The 14,312-nt window shown below is 29.6% G+C and overlaps 2 protein-coding genes across 2 annotated transcripts; both read left to right on the top strand.

Moving 5' to 3' along the window:
- Nucleotides 1-244: 244 nt before the first annotated feature.
- On the top strand, nucleotides 245-2,122 carry LOC125205438 (palmitoyl-monogalactosyldiacylglycerol delta-7 desaturase, chloroplastic-like). Its single transcript, XM_048104365.1, has 5 exons — nucleotides 245-852; nucleotides 933-1,073; nucleotides 1,160-1,300; nucleotides 1,517-1,623; nucleotides 1,713-2,122. Exons 1-5 carry the CDS (start codon nucleotides 304-306, stop codon nucleotides 1,909-1,911), a joined length of 1,137 nt encoding a protein of 378 aa, XP_047960322.1. The 5' UTR covers nucleotides 245-303; the 3' UTR covers nucleotides 1,912-2,122.
- A 5,946-nt stretch (nucleotides 2,123-8,068) lies between these two features.
- LOC125208135 (palmitoyl-monogalactosyldiacylglycerol delta-7 desaturase, chloroplastic-like) lies at nucleotides 8,069-10,614 on the top strand. The gene is made up of 5 exons (XM_048107709.1): nucleotides 8,069-8,530; nucleotides 9,128-9,268; nucleotides 9,350-9,490; nucleotides 10,054-10,160; nucleotides 10,252-10,614. The coding sequence occupies exons 1-5, from the start codon at nucleotides 8,126-8,128 to the stop codon at nucleotides 10,448-10,450; spliced, it is 993 nt and encodes a 330-aa protein (XP_047963666.1). The 5' UTR covers nucleotides 8,069-8,125; the 3' UTR covers nucleotides 10,451-10,614.
- The last annotated feature ends 3,698 nt before the right edge of the window (nucleotides 10,615-14,312 follow it).

Consider the following 14,312-nt stretch of genomic DNA (forward strand, 5'->3'; position numbering starts at 1 on the left):
AAATATCTTTAATAAAAAAATGGCCAAAAAAAAAGAAAAAAGAAAAATCTTGACTTCATTGTCATAACAGGATCCCCTCAACTATCCAAAATCTCTAATTCCACTATTGAACCCTATAAAACTCTCACCGCCTTATCAGTTAATCAACTTCTTTGTCACGTTGCATTTTATTTTCTCCGTCCATTTACACTTCGATGACATCAAATTCTTGAAAATAAAAATTCAAACTTTTCAGTTTTCACACAACCCCACAATTTTATATAAACCTCGCATCTCACACATAACAAACCCACGCCAAGAAAAATGGCTCTCTTGGCGCCACCACCGTCCAATCTGAAGCCCTTCCAATTCCCATCTCTTCACAGATTCAACCCCTTGAAAATCACACTCAAACATCAGAATTCGATACATTTTGCATCAAACGCAAGATTCCCACAAAATTCCCTCAAAGATAGCATCTTTTTCAGAAGAAAAGATGCGAAGATCACAAGGGTTAGTCCAATTGTGCGTGCAGCGTCGATCCCACTATCTGGAGATGAAAAAGATTCAAACTTTGGCAGAATTCTGTTTTCGGATGTGGTGGTGAAGAGGAAGAGGAATGTGTTTTGGAGCAGAAAGTGGAATTCTTTGGATATTGGGATTGTTAGTGTGGTGGCGGCTATGCATTTGTTATGTGTTTTAGCTCCTTCCACATTCAACTGGGGTGCCTTGGGTGTTGCTGTTGCATTGTATGTGATTACTGGGCTTCTTGGAATCACTCTCTCTTTCCATAGGAATCTTTCACACAGAAGCTTCAAGCTTCCCAAATGGCTTGAGTATTTCTTTGCTTACTGTGGCTCTCTTGCCCTTCAGGTTCCCCCCCACCCCCCTCTCTCTCTCTGAAGAACATAAATTTGATGTTTGATGTTGAATTTGTATAATTTTTGGAACAGGGGAATCCAATTGAGTGGGTGAGCACACACAGATTCCACCATCAGTTCTGTGACTCTGAGAGAGATCCACACAGCCCCATTGAGGGATTTTGGTTTAGTCATATCAGTTGGTTCTTTGATTCTGAAAATATTACTCAAAGGGTGAGAATAGATTAGAATTTAGCACTCTTTTGTTAAATTTGTTTGCCTTGATTTTTGTTTTCATTGGGACATTTTAACTTTTCCAGTGTGGGGAGCCAACCAATGTTGGAGATTTAGAGAAACAGCCCTTCTATAAGTTTCTTCAAAACACTTATATTCTTCATCAAGTAGCACTTGGAGCTCTTCTCTATGCAATGGGTGGACTTCCCTTCATTGTTTGGGGAATAGTAAGTCATAATCTCGGGTCGATTTAATCTCGTTTGTACACTTTTGGAATCGTAAGTGATAATCTCGGGTCAATTTAATCTCGGGTGGGCCATCAATAACATGTGCTAGTGTGTTCAATTTTATTCCACACCACTAGTTGGAATAGTTGGTAATAGCCTCATATATGTGTGAATGTGAAATTGAACCAAATCTCATGACTCATCAAACATGTGCAGGGTGTGAGGACAGTGTGGGTTTACCATATCACTTGGCTAGTGAATTCGGCTTGCCATGTTTGGGGCAAACAAGCATGGAACACCGGTGACCTATCACGGAACAACTGGTGACATGACGACGAATCTTGTTTTATTACATCAGTACATCTCACGAAATGTATATCGAATTTTGATGGAGAAAAATTGTGATTTTTAGGTGGGTGGCAGTGCTTGCATTTGGAGAGGGGTGGCACAACAATCACCATGCATTTGAGTATTCAGCTAGACATGGGCTAGAGTGGTGGCAAATTGATATGACTTGGTATGCAATTAGGGCTCTTGAAGCACTTGGATTGGCCACTGATGTCAAGTTGCCTACACCAGCACAAAAGCAAAAAATGAAGGCATTAAATTAGTCTATATGGATAGATAGTTAGAGAGAGAAGAGTGAGAGCGAGCCTCACTTTTGTACAAGTAATTTACATGGCTATAAATGTGGTAAATGAATTTGGTAGTATTGTCAAACTGAGGAGTAATGTTCAACTACTCATTGTGCGAAATTAAGGCACTCACATTTGGTGTGGGAAAATCAAACAGTAGGAATTGTGTGGTGTGATTTTCTATGCATTTAATAGTCTAAATTTGTTATGAACCATAATAAGTAGGGTGCTGGCCATGACATTTTAGTAAATTTAAATGATATGGGGATTAATGTTTCAAATAAGTTATTTACTGCTCAAATAATTTTACACTATTACTCTTCTATTTAATTCTAGTTGTTTTTTTTATTTCATTTCTCTAATCCAAATTTTACACTTTGATACGTATTTCTTTTATTAGATTCATTAATTTTTTAATTTTCTGTTTTCAATAATTTATTTTTACACTATTTTTAAATTTAAGATTATGTTTTTGTCCTTTTAAAAATGTTTTCCTATTATACCAAGTTGGAATCAATATTAACTAAGTTGTGACACGATCAGATTGTCTATAATATTTTATTATGTTATATTGTAAAAACGATTAATTATACTAAAAATATAGTGTCTTATAATATAATTTCAGATATCAATATACTAATAATTGTTTTTTTTAAAATGTTTTCCTATTATACCAAGTTGGAATCAATATTAACTAAGTTGTGACACGATCAGATTGTCTATAATATTTTATTATGTTATACTGTAAAATGATTAATTATACTAAAAATATAGTGTCTTATAATATAATTTCAGATATCAATATACTAATAATTGTTTTATAGTTGTGTTTATATAATTTCTTTTTTGTTTTTTATAGTAAACACATTATATCAGGTTCTGACGAATTTTATTTTTATAAAAATAATAAAATCTTAAAATAGAAAAATATTTTTTAAAATCACATGAAATTTCCCATTCCCCTTAAGTCTCTTCAATCTCCCTACTCTCTTACAGAAACTAATCTTTCCCACATTATTGCATTAGTAAGTATGTTAATCTATGAGCTTATCATATACTAATATAGTACTGTAGTAGTATTTAAAAGTAATTAATAATATCAAAATGTAACATTATACATAATATTTTATTATATTAATATACTTTTCAATTATAAATTGTGATATAATCTAATAATAATAGCAACTAATATTATTATTGCTAATATAGATTAGAACATGTGCTACTCCATGATACTCCTCCTAAAGCAATAATAATTATGATATGGTATAAATTAATCATCTACATTCAGAATGAGCTACCGATGATGGAATTACTTCTAAAACTATAATAATTAAAATTAATTTTTATAAATGATTATTAAATTATACTCCCTCAGTCTTGCATAAATAGGTTATTTGGGGTTGACATGAATTTTAATGTGTATTTCGTTAAGTAAGAGAGAAGAAGAAAAAATAATTGAAATTTTGAAAATTTGAAATTGAGTAGTGAATGGTGGGACCCATAAATGATAAGTAAAATATAAGAAGAAAAAAAGGTTACCATAAATGAATATGCACTATTTGTATGAAACGGACGAAAAAGAAAATATGACTTATTTCTATGGGAACACTTAACTTTATTTTTATACTCCCCCAGTTTCAGCTAAGTTGAGACAAAACTTGTAGGCACGTAGATTAAGAAATTATGTTGAAAGTAGGAGAGATGAATAAAGTAAGAAAGATAAATAGAGAGTAAAGTAGATAATTAAATAAAGTAATAATGATTGAATGTTTTATTTTTTGTCGAAAAAAAAAGAAATGATTCAATTTAGTTGGGACATCCCAAAAAAGAATACGACTCAACTTAGTTGGGACGAAGGGAGTATTATTTAAAGTTTATTATATTCTTAAATTATTTTTAAATAAAAATTATAATCTTTTAGAATTTTTTTAATTGAAATGAAATTGATAAACTATTTAACTACCACACCATTCTTTATTCAAATTAATGTAAAACGCATGATATCAACACGGAAATTTTTTTTAAGAAACTTTTTACCGTATTTTGAATTACTACTTTGTTCTTGGGCATACATGGACGAGGGTAATTGTTAATTTGCCTATATGGAAAGTGCACTTTTTTTTTATCATCAAGTTGTTGTAATTGTATAGTTTTCAATAAATTGCAATTGCAACCAGCCCTCTTAATCTTCAATTGGTGGCAAATGAATATTATACTAGAAATAATTCATAAAAAGTTCAGTAATTAAATTTAAACAGAAGAGATTATGCAGAATTTAATTTCCATTTAAACTAAAGTAATTAAGAAATTTAAATAAAAACATTAAATGAAATTAAGTATAAAGTTTAGTACTCCTTATGAAATAAATTGATTTAGGAACTAATTTGATACATGCTCTGTAGTTTAGTGATCATTGATAATATTAACCCATGATTATTAATATAAATAAGTATATTGATCAAAGCTCAATTTTACTTATTTGTAAATATACAAACATTTAGAGTATTTTAAATAAATATGAAAAATAAAAGTATTACCACGATGCGTTGGTATTATAAATATAAGAAAGAATTAAATTAATTATCATGTAACCTTTATATAAACTAGTCTTAACCCACGTGCGATGCACGACGGAATATTTTTTTGTCATACAATTTTAAATTGTTAATCGATTAATTAAAATAAGAAACAATATAATTATATACGATTTAAAATAGAAAAATATACTAAATTGATACTTTTTAGAAGTATTGATTTCAACGACATGGCATTAAATACACTATCTTTTATTATTATTTTTTATTATTTTTATAGTTGGCCATAATGTGGTCATTTAGCCCTACTCAGAGTGTAATTTTAACTAACAACATGGCAATCATGGGAATTTGTTTTTCCCATCAACATTCTATAAGTTTAAATCTTGTCACTCCTATATTGATTTATTTTATGTGTTTATAAGCTACTGAAGAACAATGTGAATCTACCCACTTTAGGGTTCTTGTGATGAAATAAATATTAGGGTGTCACAATAGTAGAACAACCACACTTCAGCCACAAAAAAACTTGTCCACTTAGTCATCATAGTCATGTCTCAACCACATAAAACTTGTTCAGCCATGTCACAGCTACTCTAAGCCATGCCTCACATTTTTTTCAATTATTGGTATATTTTAATTGGACTAGAACAAAATTAATTGGACAAAAATACATAGAATGGAATGAAATGAAAAAAAATGAATTAGGAATAGATATTTTATTGATGAAAATTAAAAAAATTAAAGAAAATACCGCCGTCTCGCCTGCTGCCCGCCACACGGCTCCGGGGGTACTCGGCTGTCCCCCATGCACCGCGACTCCCCTCCGGCTTACAATAGACTGCTGCCGCATCTGGTCTATTGTGGACACTCTTAGTGACGTAACCCCTAATTAAGAGATGTTTGATGGCTTACGTTGGAGGCTAATTCTAAATTAGTCAAGAACCAACAATTTAATTGTAGTGTTTGGTAGTTTCAAGTTTTAGCCCACGTTTAAAGAAAAGGCGAAGGTGGGGTCAGGGGTGGGACCATGGGAGAGGGCAATTGGAAACACTATAATTAATTAATTAATCACAATTTATTACGCAGACAAGTTTAGCTTGAGATCGGTAAAATTTTAATTTTGAATTTTTATTTATTAAAATTAATAAAAATATATGATACTAGTATTTGTTATAAGGACAAGATTGACATTTTATAACTTAATTTACGGAATAATATAGTTTACCAATCACCTTATCAAAATGACATTATTTCTATTTGTATCTTACTTCACAGATTATTATTAATCTAGCTTATCTAACGTATAGATACGGAAGCATCATAACATATTCAAGATGGATTAATTCTATTATGATTTTCTAAACTACACTTTTCTCTTGTACTAATGTTATGACACATATATAAAAACTCATAAACGTTAGAAATATTAAATATGGCATCTGATGGAACTAATTTAAATATGGAAAATGTTTTAGAGACACAGTGTCTTCAAGTTATAATGGCATAATGAGGTTAAAATAGTAATTGTGCATTGAATTTTATTTTTGAAGAAATTTATATTTTGTGTATATACTTTATTAACCTTACATTAATTTGCTTAGTTATTTAAGGATATGGAACTAATAATGCGTGTATAATTTTGTTTTGACTATGTGGGACCTACACATTTGTGATGCATGATCTTTTTTAATATTTATTACATTTATTTAAAGTCATATTTTATAATTTTAAATATTGCAATTTTATTAAATTAATATTATGTTTAACAGGCGAATAAAAGACGTATCAAACTAGACTTTATTGACTTCAGATGAGATGATCGAATAATTATTCAAAAATAATTAGCACAATGAAGAATTAAATTTTTTTGTCAAATTTTAATAAGTTGTAATAAATCAAAATATTGATAAACTTATTGATAATTAATTTATAATTAAATTGAAATAATTTTCAATATTGATGAAATTATTCTTTTTGTTACTACTTTTTATTCACAATAATTTCTTTATAAAAAATTAAAAATTTTTATGCAAAAAGTTTACTAGAATTCTTAGTTCAATTCACTATAACGTACGAAAAATTAAATTTGATATATAATATATTGATGCTAATTGAGCAATACGGTTTTGATTCTAAGAATATTATAATTTTAATTTTTTGGTGTTTCATAATTTTGATTTATGTAATTTTTAAAATTTTGAAACATTACCATCAAACCTCGATAAAAAAAATAATCACATGTTTCTTCGTTCATCTACTTAGCATTTTAAAGGTATATTTAAAGATATACAGTTAATATTCTATTTTTTTCTTTAAAAAAATATTAGAGTTCTTTATTTATTCACTATATCAGCAACAAATTAAAATTTGAATATTCGTTCCAAAATTTTGATTATTCGTTCCAAAATTTTGATTTCTTTAGAATCTCAATTTTAGGGACAGACTCTTACAAGTACTAGTCAATTAAAATTAAAAAATATATATTATTTATAACAAAAGCTATAGAAATAACACAAAAATACTACTATAACGCAACAACTGCTTAATCATAGTAACTATATTATTTTATCATACAATTCAAATTTGAATAAGAAAAATGTTTTAATTTTTATTTTTTTCATATACTAAAATAATTGATTTCATTGTTGTATATTTTAGAATATTTAAATAAAAGAACAAGCTATGAAATAGTGGTAGTACTACTATATTAAGTTATCAAATTATTTTATAATTAAATATAATACTTTAATTGTATAATGTGTTAATTAATACTACTGTAATGATAAATTTATAATCTAAATTAATATTTTGAAATCCATTTATAACTTTAATGCATGATTCAAGTTTATCTCTAATTAATGCACATGCATTTAGATAATGTATTTACTATTTAGTTTGATTTTAATTTTCCTTAATTGTAGATATCCATTTAATATGATATTAGGGTAAATTAGTCACAATATAAAATATAGTTATGGCAAAGTGACATAGGAGTATTATGGCATAGAGACTTTATGTCTCTAAATCACTGCTCTTTAAATATTTGGATGAATTTACACACAGTTCTTGGATTATAATTTAAAGTCTTAATTATTAATGTTCAAGTTAGGTCGAAGTCACCTTAACCATAAAAGAAGTTGGGCACCAATTCAAATTGACCTAATTAATTAAAGTAAATCTCAAGGTCCAGAAATTTCAAAATTATTAGTACAAGATAATCTGTAAGGTCTAGTTTATATATTTGGATGTGGATAAAAAAATTAGTAGTATAATCTAGCATAAATTAATTATCAACAATTATGATTTTTAAAAAATAATATCAATTTACCACATATAGATGTATTATGTTAAAAAGAGAGGGAACCTAATTTTCTTTGTTGACTAACAAGAACTTTTCTCATAAGCTACTAATCCTCGACCGTAAGAGAAAATTAGACCCTTCGGACGGTCCAGAGGAGTTGGCAGGCCTAAATCCGCCGATGAGTTAAAATACATTTTATCCTTGAAATTAAATATGTAGTGCAGGGCCTATAATACATTTTATAAATTAACAATGTTTCATGCAAATTCTTGAAACAATGTTCAAAGCCATATATAAGCATAGCAAAACCCAAACCACAGATAGATTTAAGCCACTAAAAATAAGAGAGATGTCTACAGCAAAGGCAAGATCCCTTAAAGATGGCTTAATCTTTCCCCCAAATGATGATGCCAAGATCAAAAGGGTGTGGCCAAAAGATGAAAAAGATTCAACCTTTGGCAGAGTTAAGCTGCCTAATGTGGGGGTGAAGGAGAAGAGGAATGTGTTTTGGGGAAGAAAGTGGAATTCTTTTGATATTTTGGTTGCTTCTGGGCTTGCAGTGTTGCATTTGCTGTGTGTTTTAGCTCCTTCCACTTTTAAATGGGATGCCTTTGGTGTTGCTCTTGCATTGTATTTCATCACTGGGCTTCTTGGAATCACTCTCTCTTTCCACAGAAATCTTTCACACAGAAGCTTCAAGCTTCCCAAATGGCTTGAGTATTTTTTTGCTTACTGTGGCACTCTTGCCCTTCAGGTTCCCCTCTCTCTCTCTCTCATGGATCCAAAGGGGGCTCAAGCCCCCACCAAAAGATTTTTCTAAACAATCTTATAAAATCTTCACATTATATCCATATTTTGAATAAATTGCATGCATGCACTAGCCCCCATCAATAAATCAGGATAGCTTGGCCTACTAGGATTTTTATATTGTGTGTTTCTTCCTAATAGCTGCAAAACTTAGTGTTTTGTTTATTTTTTTTCATGGCTCCATACATGATTTCGATTAGCCGATGTGTTTTCCCGTGTTTCAGAATACATTTAACCAACATTATAACTAGTTAATTATGATAAATTGGATCGGATTTTGCTATTTTCTCTTCTGCAGTATCTCGACTTGAGATGATATTTTTTATTTTAGGGTTCATTAGAGAAAAAGATAAAAAAAAAAAAAAAAAAAAAAAAAAAAAAGGATTTGAGGTTATATTTTAATTTTTCAGAGACACAGTAGCAATAAATTTTTTTTTATTTTCAATGGATCTAAAAGGTGAAATCACCATATTTTTATTTTTGATTAGAAATAGAACTAGTCCTCGAAATAGAATTGATGTTTAATTGCAATTTGTTTTCACAGGGACATCCAATTAAGTGGGTGAGCCTTCATAGATACCACCATCAGTTTGTTGACTCAGAAATAGATCCACATAGTCCGATTTGGGGATTTTGGTTTAGTCACATGAGTTGGCTCTTTGACACTGAAAATATTGCTCAAAAAGTAAGATTATTTGTCATCCTCAATATCACATTTGTCTTTCTTGTTTTTTTTTTTTTTAAATTCATATATCTTTGATTTCAGTGTAGAAAGAGAAGCAATGTTAAAGATTTAGAGAAGCAGGCGTTCTATAAGTTCCTTGAAAAGACTTATTTACTTCATCATGTAGCACTTGGAGCTCTACTCTATGCAATGGGTGGATTTCCCTACATTGTTTGGGGAATAGTAAGTTATTGTATTTTCATTACTTTAATAACATGTTCTACAACCCTTAATTAACACCTATCAAATTTTGGATAACCTAATTGTGTGCGCTAACTAAAATATTTAGGATGATGTTAATTGTATGCCAAGCATATTTCTCGTTGACTAAAAATAATTTTAATTACAATTAATTAAGCACATATGAAATTTAGGGGTAGGTTAATTGTGTGCGCCAAATACCGCCAACCAAATATCTCATTGACTAAATTAAATAGACAAATTTTGAACCAGTTCAATTAGAGCCCAAGTTTAGTTGATAGTACCAAATTAGATATGTATACCTTCATTGAAATTCAAATTTTATTGAGAATTTTTAAAACCCACAATTTGGGTTGCTTTCCATTTTATCTAATTTTTTAATAATGCTGGTTGCGTGAAACTAAAACTAAACCAAATCACAATAATATGGAGTAATACATCACCCCAATGTAAAAAAAAATATTGTGTGAATAAAACGAAAATCTTACCTCAATTATTTGTGATTTCATTCTACTAAAACAATTTAAAATGTCATAAATGTGTAGGGTGTGAGGATTGTGTGGCTTTATCATATCACTTGGCTGGTGAATTCAGCTTGCCATATTTGGGGCAAACAGGCATGGAATACCGGCGACCTTTCACGAAATAATTGGTATTTTTTTACGACAGATCTTTTATTCTATTATGTCAGTACACGTCATGGATGTATATATCGAATTTTAATTGAAACCGTGAATTTTAAGGTGGGTGGCATTGCTTGCATTTGGAGAGGGGTGGCATAACAACCACCATGCCTTTGAGTCTTCAGCTAGACATGGGCTAGAGTGGTGGCAAATTGATACAACTTGGTATGCAATTAGGGTTCTTGAAGCAATTGGATTGGCCACTCATATCAAGTTATGTACACCAGCACAACAGCAGAAGATGGCCTTATTTAGCTAAATCAAGCCTTTAAATTAGTCATATACGGAGAAATAGAGAGAGATATATATAGAGAGAGAGTGCCTCAATTTCTTTAATTTGTCTTGGTAAAAATTAAAGGTGTCATAGATTGGTAAAAGGAAAATAGTTTCTTTTATTTGCACTAAATAAATAAAAATTGCTTTTTCCCCGGCAGTAAATGTTTTCTATTGAGAATGAATATCGTTAATCATTCTTCTCTTTGACAAAAAAAACAAACATACTTAAGTAGCAATTATTGGTGAAGATTTAAAATTCAAATGGAAGATAAGTTTGGAACCATAACAATGAAATAATTAATAAACACTTGTATCTTAGACTCTCTAGTAATTGAATAATCAATAGTAGCTAAGTTCACTATTTAACATTAATTATTAATATTATATTATTTAAGCGTGAATAGGTGCGGCCGTGAGGGATGAATTATTTGTAAAGAATCAAGATATTAGGCAGCGCCGTACGGGTCCTTGTATCATAATCCAAAATTAAAATTAAATTTATATTTTTAAATTTTACAATGAGTGGATAAGATTAAAACTTTTGAATTTTAATAAATAATAAATAAAATATTAATAAAAGGGTAAGATCGTCATTTTGTTATCATATCATAATTTTCGTGTTTTTTATATCAACATAGTGTATTACAAATATCAATACAATGACATGAGTATTTCAACATAAGTACACGAAAATATCAATACAGTTTTATTGAGATTTTACGTAGTACATTATATTGAAATTTTTTGATGTATTTGCTGATAAAAAATACTCCCTCCGTCCCAATAAATATGAAACATTTGGTTTCCGGCACAAGATTTTATGCAAGTGTTGTTTTGTGAGTTAATGAAGAGAGAGTAAAGTAAGAGAGAGGGAAAAGTAGAGAGAGTGATGTTTCCATTTAAGGAAACGTTTCATTTTTAGTGGGACAACCCAAAAAGGAAAACGTTGCATTGCTAATGGGACAGATGGACTATATGTTTATCAACATATGCGAAACTGAAATAAAAATGATCAAATTTCATCATCCGAACATCGCCGGAACATATGCAATGACATCTCGTTAGAATCTCTATAAAATTACCGTTAATTTGACATATTTTTTGCCAAAAAATAATTTAAATCAAGAGAGTTATATAAATTTAAAGTTTTTGAATAATTTTAATAAAAGAGAATTGGCATTATTATTTTTTAATTTTATTTAATAATTATTTAAATTTAAAATATAATTCACTTATCATTACATAGATCTTTTAATATAGTGATTAAAATTTTATTTTAATTTTAAATTATTAATTAGTTAGCAACCCGTACGTGTTGGTCCATTTTGATTTAAATTTGCATTTTCTTACTTCTTTTTCCATTTAATTCTAAGAAATGTTGTTGAGTGTATTAAATGATTTAGAAATTAAAATATGATATGATATAAAGTAAATCGAGTGATATTTTCATTTTTATAAACATATTATGTTAATTGGGACATCCTAAAAGTACAAGTGTGACATTTTGTGCGAGCCAAAGGGAGTAATATTATATTTTTCTCAAAAATAAGAATAATTTTAATTTTCTAAATATTAGGATAGTAATGCTAGGTATGGACACACATCGAGCAACGAGTCTATTCCACTTATTTGCTCACGACTTATTATTAGATTTATTATTGATTAGTTAATTAGGAGAAGCGAGTTACAAGGTAAAGTTGACAAGAATATATCCAACATTTGGAATTTCAAAGCTAAAAGAGGGAATTGAGTGTGTTATATATTGTCAAAAAGTTTGTTTTATATGTTTGAATGATTAAGAAATTGAGAGGGAAGCACAAAGAAACCCTTATGATTATGATTATGAATTCTATGTTTGTTAAAATGTAAATTGCGGTAGTTTTGTCATCATTTCATGGTACTTATTGTCTAATGTTCAACATTCTTTTCATAATCATTATTTCATAAATAACAATTGTCATAAACCATAGCTCCTTGGTCCAAAACAATGACGTCATCCAAGCGTGCATCATCCCTTCTTTTAGTTTCGAAAAGTTTATTTTAATCTTTAAATAGAGTATTAAATTTTAATGCATATACTAGTATTTCTTTTCTTGATTTTGAAATTCATTTGTGATAAATTGTTATATGGTGCATAATAATAAAACATAGTATACGATAAATTATTTATAATAATTAATCATGTATTTTTCACTACTATTACATTTGAATCACTATTAGTTTAGAGTACAAATGCCTATGTGGGTTTACAAAGGATAGGATATTTTCTTCTATATGAGAAAGATAGTAGTATACTCTCCATTCCTCTATATAAATTGTTTGAAGAATTATTTTATGACTTATGAGAAGGAGAAAAAAAGGAAAGAGAAACATAAAGTTTATTTTATTGTGTGGGTGGAGCATGCCATTTGAGGTAATCGAGATTTCTTAATTTAATTATACAATGCTTAGTTTTCAATCTATATGTTAAACAAAACTTTTACACATATTGGTAGCTTACAATTTATTATTATAAGATAATGAAAACCGTGAAAAGTGAAATGTAAAACTCATGCGTGCGTTTTGATTAGTAGGAGTACTTTTTTAAATAATGAGTAGCAATATTTTATCCGACGTTGAAGGGCTCCACATGTTATCAAACTCAAATGCAAAAGGGCATTTAATTGTAAAACATTCGTTAATTTGGTTTTTAAGTGTAAAATTGTGTTTTTCTATTTTAGTGTAAAATCTATTTTGCTTATTGTTGTTGAAAAACGTTGTACAAAATTAATAAAATTATTTTGCTTATTTTAGTGGGAAACGGTTCACGGGAGTTTAGGCGTCGATCGGTAACAATACAATTGGCCTACGAGGGAGTGAATATTTCATAAAATTCAGTTTTTTGGACCAAGTCATTGATCTAATTAAGGTATTTCCACATCGCACCATGTCTTACAACGGCGGTAATACAATCTTCCAAAATTGAAGGTGAGAAGCATGGGAACAATAACATGCCAAGGAACAAACAAATGAGAAATCCATCAATGGCCTTTTCCATGCCATCACCACATAATGGGAGTAATTGTAATAGAAGAGAATAAAGTTTAGAAGGAAAGGTTAAAAAGATAAACAAAGTGTGTAAAAGCAGTATGAACAAATGTCGGGTGAGACTTGATAGAGTGAGTGACGCTTTTGACGCCGCACCATACACGCCCCCCCCTCTCTCTCTCTCTTAGTAATTTAATTTTATTTGACTAAATTAGTTCTAGACTTACATCCTAAAACATAGATGATCAAATTTTGGATTTTGACCGGCCTCAATTTTATGATCTATTGTGTCCAGATAGTCCAACGAGTGTCCGATTTGGAATTTATAAATAATATCATAATTTGAAATAATGGGTTTGAGTTACTGAATTAATTCAATGTACATAGATTATAAATTTACGAGATAAATATAGTGGGAAGCATGAAGCTGGTGATTATTATGAAGTATTTACAGCTTTTGTAGTAGAAGAAGAAAAAAAGTGGTGAAAAAGGGTATGGGTGTGGTCTGGTAGATGCCCCACATTTACCTCGAATTCCACATTCTTCATGCCAGTAACTTTTCGCACTCACTGCCAAGGCGTGAATTTACTGTACGTAGCAATTCTCAATGAATTAATTAGTAGTAGGAGTAGTATTTATTTTCTCGCAAAACAGACAAATACAACCTCAGAATTTTCTCTATGAAAATACTTCATCTCAAATACCTCCATCTCAAGATATCATTTCTTTTGATAACGAGATTTATTTATGCGTATACTTTCTCTCATTTTGGCTTAAAAGAAGCAGTAACAAAAAAATTGATGCAATAATTTCCATAT

The sequence above is a fragment of the Salvia hispanica genome, chromosome 2 (assembly GCF_023119035.1).
Source record: "Salvia hispanica cultivar TCC Black 2014 chromosome 2, UniMelb_Shisp_WGS_1.0, whole genome shotgun sequence".
NCBI lineage: Eukaryota > Viridiplantae > Streptophyta > Magnoliopsida > Lamiales > Lamiaceae > Salvia > Salvia hispanica.

Coding starts and splice junctions, on each gene's coding strand:
- LOC125205438 (XM_048104365.1), top strand. CDS start 304: ATGGCTCTCTTGGCGCCACCACCGTCCAATCTGAAGCCCTTCCAATTC. Junction 853..932: donor GTGGCTCTCTTGCCCTTCAG/GTTCCCCCCCAC, acceptor TTTTTGGAACAG/GGGAATCCAATTGAGTGGGT. Junction 1,624..1,712: donor GACCTATCACGGAACAACTG/GTGACATGACGA, acceptor TGTGATTTTTAG/GTGGGTGGCAGTGCTTGCAT.
- LOC125208135 (XM_048107709.1), top strand. CDS start 8,126: ATGTCTACAGCAAAGGCAAGATCCCTTAAAGATGGCTTAATCTTTCCC. Junction 8,531..9,127: donor GTGGCACTCTTGCCCTTCAG/GTTCCCCTCTCT, acceptor TTGTTTTCACAG/GGACATCCAATTAAGTGGGT. Junction 10,161..10,251: donor GACCTTTCACGAAATAATTG/GTATTTTTTTAC, acceptor GTGAATTTTAAG/GTGGGTGGCATTGCTTGCAT.